This window comes from Pelodiscus sinensis, chromosome 6 (genome assembly GCF_052426305.1).
Source record: "Pelodiscus sinensis isolate ZL-2025 chromosome 6, ASM5242630v1, whole genome shotgun sequence".
In the NCBI taxonomy this organism is placed as follows: domain Eukaryota; kingdom Metazoa; phylum Chordata; order Testudines; family Trionychidae; genus Pelodiscus; species Pelodiscus sinensis.
In genome coordinates, this window is record NC_143057.1 from 73,672,974 (window position 1) to 73,682,019 (window position 9,046).

General features: G+C 40.6%; 1 protein-coding gene across 3 annotated transcripts in view; it reads left to right on the plus strand.

Annotated features, from left to right (window-relative positions):
- Window positions 1-6,915, plus strand: part of ARB2A (ARB2 cotranscriptional regulator A) — a 334,295-nt gene extending 327,380 nt beyond the window's left edge. For all 3 annotated transcript variants that reach the window (XM_075932154.2, XM_075932155.2, XM_075932153.2), the window contains one exon: window positions 6,683-6,915. In XM_075932154.2, the coding sequence (XP_075788269.1) occupies window positions 6,683-6,825 (143 nt within the window). In that variant the 3' untranslated portion in view covers window positions 6,826-6,915. The remainder of the gene's footprint in view (window positions 1-6,682) is intronic.
- Window positions 6,916-9,046: the final 2,131 nt, after the last annotated feature.

The following is a 9,046-nucleotide window of genomic DNA, read 5'->3' on the forward strand; positions in this document are numbered from 1 at the left end:
TGTGGCACCTTATAGACTAACAAATTTATTGGAGCATAAACTTTCATGGGCAAAGACCCACTTCATCACATGCATTCGTCGGATGCCGTGACATGCATCTGACAAAGAGGATCTTTGCCCACGAAAGCTTATGCTCCAATAAATCTGTTAGTCTGTAAGGTGCCACAGGACTTCACGTTGTTTATGCAAATTCAGACTAACACGGCCACCCCTCTGATACCTACAGAGCAGAGGTGTTCAAACTATTTTTCTCATGAACCAATTGAAGAAAATTGTTGTTGCCTCGCAAGCCAACATAATTTGACTTAAGCGTGGGCTGCAGGGTAGGGCTGAGGATGGGAGCTTTGTGGTGTAGGAGGGTGCTTGGCTTTGGGTAAGATCATGGCTTGGGCAGGAGTAGCTTACCTCACGTAGATCACAGTCACCAGTGCAGGGGGGTGCTAAAACATGCTTCCTGCCTCTCCTGGCACTGCAGACCATGCTATGCCACAGAAACAGCCAGCAGCAGGTTCCCAGATAATGGGAGTGTGGTGCTAGTGCTTAGGGCAGGAACAGTGCATGGAGCCCTATGCATTTTCCCCTCTCCCCTTCAGGAGCTGGGCCTGCTGGGGCACAGTGCAGTCTGTGGTGCCAGAACAGGCAGGAAGCCTGCCTTACCACCCCTCTGATCACCCTGCAGCAATGAGACCAGTGCCTGACATGCCATGACCCAGTACTGCGTTGTGACCCCTAGTCTGAAAACCACTGCTATAGAGAAAGGCACAATAATGGATAGTCCCATATTCCACTATTTTTTGTTATTCAACCAAGAAAAGTGAGTTAGATATAATTTATTCCTCTAGATCTGTGCCTATTTAATCCTAATGTTCCTGTTAAAGATTTTTTTATTTTAACATTGTTCTATTATTTTATTAAGATTTGAAGTTAAATTTATCAGATGGCAATTTCTCTTAATTCTTTTTTTAAAGAAAATTAGCACCACATTTGCTTTTCTTCTGTCCTCTGATACCTGATTCTGCGTGAGTTTTCAGAAATAATTGTCAGTAGTTCAGCAAGTTCATTAGCTGATTCCCTTAAGACTCTGAAATCCATGTCATCCAGACCTGATGATTTGTATATTCAGTTTTCCCAAGTATTCCCTTTCCAGTTGTTTTAAGCCGACAGCTGTATTGACAAGGTCTTTATTACTTCTAATTGTCAATATCTCTTTTCTTTATTGTTCCTGATATGCTGATTTTAAAAGTAGTTAGCTTAACCATATTAAAATAATTGTTTATTTAATCTCATTTAATAACAGACCTACATTCTCCTTGGTAATCCTTTTCCTCCTAATATATGGTACTTGTTAAATATATAAATATATCTCTGTTATCCCTTTGGCTAACATCAAATCATTCTGGGCTTTCATTGCCCTTCACTTTTCACTTGAATCCTTAGATGACTGTCCTTTTTTATTGGTATGCTTGCCTGATATCCCCTTTCCAACATAGATCCTTTTTTACCCTCAGCTCTTTGAGCAGTACCTCATGAAATCATATTGGCTCCTTCTGTTTCCTTGCATTTTTTTCAGTGCAATTGTTTTAATTGTGACATATTGTAGGATGTTTTAACTGTGTTCTTCACTCGTGGATTTTCATGTGTCTTCCCATTACAGCCTGCTCCTTAGATATTACAGGTCCCCAAGCAATTTATTTCATAAAGCCTTTATACTTCTATGTTCTATCAACCCATTGCTTAGAATTGTATGTTGATTCAAATAGCCTTTAATCACTTGGTATGAATATTTCCTATTATGTCATGCTGCCAGACAATTATTTCTATAGGTAAGAAGCAGATTCCCAATGGCTTTTGGTGTAGCTTCTGGTGTAGCTAGTATAGATCAATGTAATAGCTTAGCTCTTGAAATCTAGGAGACTGAGATTTTATTTCTGTTTCTGCCCTGATTTGCAGAAGGGATAAAAACCTCATGTCCCTGAATGTAAACCAATCCCATCTGCCTCCTGAGAGGTTCTTGCATCTTCCTTGGAGACATCTGGTGACAGAATACTGGACTAGATGAACCATGGGTCTGATCCTGTTTTCCTGGGACCTTGGATAAGTCAGTTGTAGTATCTATGCCTCAATTAACTATCTGAATATAGGGATAATAACAATCTTTGTGAAGTACTTTAAAATCTTCACATAAAAGATGCTATATAATTGTGAAAACTGTGTGCAGTTTATAACTGTGTTATAAAGTAGTTAGATATAATATTCCCCATGTTCTTGATCATGAAGTAACAGATATTTCTTTGGTGATCAGTGTTTAGCAGTATTTTGTTACCTAACTCTCCTTCATTTCTATAGCTCTATAGAAGAGGTACAATCTCACCTTTATGTTATACTACTTGTATCTTATTCCAAGTACTTTACTGCTGCTCTTTTCATTCATATGTGTTAGAGCTGAGTGAGTTTGGAATTTCCATCCTGTGAAATTTATGAAATTTCTACATGCTTTTGTCTCATGATGAAAAGATGAACTTTCAAAAATTTTCACAGAATGAAAATTCTGAACCATTTTAATTTGAAAATGTCTAAATATTTTGGTTTTACATTTTCAATCACAGTGAAATATTTTGACTTTTCCAAAATTGAAATGTTTCTGAATGGATCTGAAATCCTTTGGGTCAGATAGTATAATGAATTTTTCCACAGTGGCGCATTACCTTGGAGGAATGTAGCTCAGAGACCTTTTGACTCCATTCTCCTCCATGGGCCAGGCTCCCTGACCAAAATATATCTCTCACAGTGCACCAAACTCTGTGACTCCTGTGGTACTGAGCACAGCTTGATCAGAGTTAAAATCCACATTGTTATTAAGGGATACTTAAGATCTCCAGGAAGCCAGACCCCTGGCGAAAATGGAGGGACTAAACTCCAACTCTTATAGAAGAATGTGCCACAGAGGATATAGAGTTTAATGTTTTCTTGATGTGATTTGGATCAAACCAACCCAAAATTAAAAACGAGGAAAATAAATATTGTCAACAAAATCAAAATGTTTCTTTAGAAACTTGAATTGGTAAAACCTGCATTGTCTGTCAGAAACTAATTCTAATAGAAAATTCCCAACCAGTTCTTCTACTACTGGTTTTACAAATATTTTTGACATGTAATGCTAACTCTTCTTCCCTTTCTGTTTTCCTTGTATAGTTTATACTCTTTAATGTTGCCATTCTGAGAACCAGGCCACCAAATCTATTACACATACTAGGCCATGCTGTCATTTAGCATAACTTCTAGCTCATGTTGCTTTTGTCCAGCACACCTTGCAATTTTGTATATTTTTTTAAATAATAAATGTACTACCTTTATCATGTTAAATTTTATAGGATACGTTTTGCTTTCCCTTCAATGGGAACTGAAAGTGCATATCTGAGGGCAAATTTTGACTTGTAAAAGGGCCACGAAAGGCAGTGTATAGAATTGACAAGGTAACAAGGCTGAATTTTTGTTTTTGTCTTTTCTGTATTACTCAAGCAAAGAGTCATCATAATCCTGGATACTAAACAGCCATGGTAGTGATTTTATCACCAGGGAAATTGTTCATCTGTCAGTAAGATTGTTGCTAGGAAAAGGAAAATAGAGGGAGTTAAAATTGCTTTAGGCCATTGAGTCATCAGGCCCTCTAGATTTAAAGCCTGAATTGTTTTTGGAGAAAGGTGGGGTAAGTGAGTTGCTGTAGGAAACATTGATCAGCCTCTCAGTAACATTTCTGTGTGATCTCTGAGGAAATTAGAAAAATGCAGGGGAGAAGGAGAAATGAAGGAAGGGAAAGACAATTAAAACAAAGTTTCTTGGGCATTATTTTAGTCATTCTTTGTTCCTGAAGATGGTCTTTCACAAAGAGAAAATATAAATGATAAAGAATAAATCAGTGTGATATTCTCTGCATTCAGTTTAATCAAAATATAAGAAGACAGAAATGAATGTGGGTGTGTGCAGAGAAATTAATGAGGGAAGACTGGAGAGGCAGAGTAGTGTGTGTATGTCTTTTGGGGTGTGGGAGTTGAGCTGTGTGATGAAAACCAAGGATAAGATGTGGAGGCTGTCTGCCTGTAGAGACTCAATATGGTATCAACATGTGCAAGAGTAAGGAGTCTTAACTGGTACAAGTGTCTGTATAGGGAAAATTGCCGGCACAAGAGTGGCTAACAAATATTTGGTGCTGAAGTGACTTAAGTGGTTGCTTGTAGAGAGATACTGTTCTCTTGTACGGAGTGTCTATATGTGTGGTAGCATGACTTTATGCAAATGGGATGTATATAGGGGTTTACAACTTTGTGTAAGGGTGTGTGTGGTCACAGTGGATTGTCTCCCTATAAAGGGTTCCTCTGTGGTGGAAAGATTCACATGGGATTGTGGATTGTCTTATTGAAGGAGGAGCTATGTCATTGTGTTGTGGTAGGAAGTTTGTGTAATTTTGAGGGAGTTGTATAGGTGCAAGAATAATCAGTTATTTTTTGTCAAGGTCCAAGTTTCTTGGTCAAGGAATAGTCAAGGTATGGACTCCAGAGGAATATTTTTCACACTGCAATAACAATGATGCTAATAATAAAAAATGTAAAAGATGTCATGGATCCCTTCAAAAGTGTCTGGCTGTTCAGATTTGGCCTATGGTCTGTCTGTTGACTTCTCCGGCTGTAGGGTGTGATGGATTGTCTGTATTAAGCATGATGTCTGTAGATGTGATGGATTATCTCTGGGTGAAAAATTGTGTGGGGGAGGGAATACCTGCATTTGGTGCTGAGGTGATTATTGATGTTTAAAAGGTTTCTGTGAAGAAATTTCTGAGACATGTGGCAGATTGTGTAAAGCAGGTGTGTGTGTTAGGGGGTATGTGTGTATGATGTAGATTGCCTTTTTAAAAGGTGTTAGTGGAGGAGTAGTGTGTATTAGCTAATTGCCTTTTTTGTGAAAGGTGTCTGTGGGCTGAGGAAATATCTGTACGGTGGCAGTAAAGGGTTTCTGTGGGTGGACGTATGTAGTGAATTGTTCTTGAAAACTGCATCTGCATTGAGGCATATGTTGTGACGAGGTGTGCATGTGTAAAGGCAAAGGGTATCTCAGAAGGGAGCACCTGTGTGGGGAGTGGTGGTGTGTGTTTACACAATGACAATCCACCACCACATATATCTTCCTTTCTCAGTGTCTGTAGGGGCATAGCTGTGTGGGCTGTCTTGTTAGCAGAGCCTTCCCTTGTCTCTGTGTGTTGCTGCAGGGACTCTGCAAGTTGTCAGTAGCAGCTCTTTCAGGGGCCACTCCCATCCCGAAGTCACCCACCCACCCCCACGCTATAGATCTCTCCTCTGGGCAGGCCACGGCCATCATGTCCTTTATTGTTGGAACTCCCAGATTGTGATACTGTCACAAAACTGTTGCTAGGCAACAAATGTGGTTACCAGGTCTCAGCGAATAGCTGAAGGGGAAAGCGAAGTGTTGCACCATTGTAGAGTAACCATAGCAATGACCTACTATTACAGACTAAAGAATTATCATTAACAATGTTAAAGTATCAAACAGAGGCCTGGGATCCAGAGACTGCCAGGCAGCATCTCTGCACCACTGGGTTATCCAGCAAGACATCACCACTCTTTCAGATTTGGATCCTGGACTGCATGAGAGGGGTGGGGTTTTATTATGATTTGTTTGTCTTTGTCATACAAAGGTGCTGGGCAGTTAAGAGGCCAGGGGCAGGACAGTAAAACCCCCTGTGCATGAGACAGCTTATACAAATGCACTTTTCCTCTGGGGGATGGAACCGCAGACACGGTTCACTTTTTCAGACTGAGCATCTTGAACTGGCTTGTTGGTAACAGGGCTGGCTAAAGTCATCCCAATTTGTGTTTAAAGGCATCTATTGTGACTGCCTGCGTTTCAATCAGAGCCCAAAGGGAGCCGGGATTCAGTAACATAGGCAGCTTCTTGTGTCCTAAAACTGAAATCCCCGTTTTTTACACTTAGGCCAAGGACTTCGCTCCTTTCATGAAATTGACCTTGGAGATGCACCGCCCGAGGGGGGGGGGGCGTGTCTGGGTTTTAACGTTGCAAGGACCCACGGCTCTTTGGCAGCGCTCAAGGGGATGGGATGAAATAAAGTGATCGCTGCTAGCTTCCAGTGGACTTCCCAGTGGGCCCCACTGTGTGCGGCGGTCCTGGAGGTTGTTTGCAATGGGAGGATGCCTAGAAATAGAAATCACGCCGCATGTGTGGAAGGAAAGGACTTTAAATGTGCTTCAGTGACTCCATTCTGGGACGGCCCTTGTCCACTTCACCGGCCAGGGTTTGGGTGGGAGAAAATGGTAACCAGGCAGACTCAGTAACCTGTCGGCCTTTTCGGGCTTCTGCTGAGGGCATCGCTCTGCTCTCTTCGCCTCACTTAGTCAATGTGTAAAACTAAACCCCTGCACGCTCCGCGCCGGGAGAATGCCCCTGCAGGTGATGCGGGAGGGGGGGCGCTCTGTGATCACGCCTCAGGTAATTGGTTCAAGCCCCTCTCCTAATAGCGAGCTTTGGAACGGGACCCGCAAATCGCGCTCTCCGTGGATGTGCGGTTACGCTGCACAATTGCACGGTGGGACTTGCAACCCCAGAACCGCAACCGCCCCAAACCGAATCAAACTCTGCTCTTTGTCTTTTGCAGGGACCGAGCGTCACGAGCTAACTTCCTGGAAGAGTTTCCCGTCTATTTTCAAATTCTTCGGTGAAGCATCAGAGGCAAAGAACAGTTCAGTCAAACTAGCCCCCACGCGCCGCTCCAACAGAATCAAATATGAAGAGCTTTAAGAGGAGCGGAAGGGGGGGGAAACCACATCCCTTTGCTGCTTGTTTTCTGCAAGCAGCCTCCCAGCCCCTCATTAGATTGTTTTCTTCCTAGAGCACAGGGTCGTGATGTATACATCTAAATAGCGTTTTGCATTATTTCTAGATGAGTGCAACTGTCAAAGCAATATGGGTTCACTGGTTGTGCTTCCTGTGGGCTGTAGCTTGGATTTCGTGCTGCCCATCAGTGCGCAGATTAAGGCTGACAGCAGTACTGCACAGTGCAGCATGGTGCAGCTCTAATTGCCCTGACATAGCCCTGCACCGAGCTGATGCCAGAGTTTAACAGCTTCTTCGTGGTCCTATCGCCTACAGGATTTTTGCTGCTTCCTTTCAGGGTTCACTTTTCTTTCTTGCTTGCTTGCTTTCTATGACAGGAGCAAACTTTGGGTTTTATGCATTTTAACAGATTTGCTTTTAAATAATGTATCCAGGTAGATTTCTCTCCCCTCTTCCTCCTCCGTGCTCTTCTTCAGCCTTTAAAATGCTCGGAGACATTTCTAACAACAGAATATTTTTGTTTGTGCTTTTTTAGGAGGGTTATTTAAGCCATAATGACTAAATTAAAATTAAAGAATAGCACAAAGACAATAATGTAGTATTTGGATTTACAAATACAAATTGTTCTCTGTAGCTCTGATAATATCTTTTTCTTTCCTTTGAGACCAGAGGAGAGACTGTGCATAAAATAGCTCCTACGAAATAATAAATTAATGAATAGATATTTCTAGGGCGGGACTGTCTCTGAATTGAAAATAAGGTTTCTAATAAATCTGTACATTACAGAAGCAAGGACTAAATTTAAACCAAAATGACCCGATGCTATTTCTGCTGAAATCTTTTGCTTCTTGATTTTAGGATTCCCACTTTTGCCAGAGAGGTTTTAAATCGAGAGCTGTAAAACATGTTTTAGTGAAAACTGTAACATAAATACCTGTATTTAAAATTTAGTTTTAGAGCTTCGTTGATACGTTTATTTTTATTCTAATAAAATGTCTATTTTGAGACAAAGCAAAATATAAATTACTGTTTTTAAAGACGGACATAATTTTGAATAGTAAAAAAATAATATTTACTATCAATAGCCTTTTCTTCTCTGGGACCAAATGGATCAACTCTTCACACTTACCATGCTCTGCAAATAAAGGGTCCAAGAACTTTAGTCCAAATTTGGGGGAAAGTCTCTTGGTATACGATTTTCTCCTTTGGCATTATTTGTAGAGCCCCACTTGCGTTTGAAAGTTCTACCTTAAAATGCCAATTGCTTTGTACTTTACCAATTCAGCAACCGTCTGGATCTCACTGTGAATTATGATAGCATAAATAAAAAGTCATGAATTACTGATTTTGCTGATTTTTAAAAATTCAAAGATGCTTAAATTTTCACCTTCGGCATTTTTAATAACTGTCATGCTTCATCATCATGATTCAGTTTTTGATTCAACGCAGGCCTAAATTCCATATTTCTTTGAATGTGCTTGCCAAAATAATGTCCCTGCCTTATACACTTGATAAAATACACAGCCAGTTTCATAAAATAGAAACGCCCAGAAAATCATTGAAATTGCAGACCTCGGAAGGAAATGTTTTTAGTAATACTAGCTGATGTCAGCAACTTTTAACTGCTAATGTCTGATAAGCAGCAATATGTGCCTGATGCCATGTCTGGCATGCAAGTACACTAATTAGTTCTTATAGTTTTGATGAAGCTAAATTAAAGTGATCTTTTCTTCAGTGGTCATGTCTGCGTTGCCTCTGATGTTATTAGAGCAGAGGCAAAGACAAAAATCAAAACAGTATTTTATCCAGCTGCTGTGTTACTTCAAACCAGTCAAATCGTCGGCAGCCACCAAATGGGTTTGTGATATTGACCCCTTTTTCATGTAATGTTTCCCATTTCGGAGTGGAATGGAGAAATTTAGTATGTCAGGGGTGAGGGTCCGGGGTTGTTGTTAATACATGTTTTAAAGTGTTTAATGTGGATTTCAATGTATTTTTTGTCAGTACGCGTACCAGTAATCGAATCATGTCGCTTCAGTGTAAGGAGAGATTCCTCCCGATCTTTCCATTTTATTTGCTAACTTCTTTTCGGTTTCATAAAGTTTGTGCAGTGCTCAGTGTTGGAGGGTCACAATTACCCAGTTATAATACTCCGTGTATATACACCAGTCGTTGCTGTTATTTA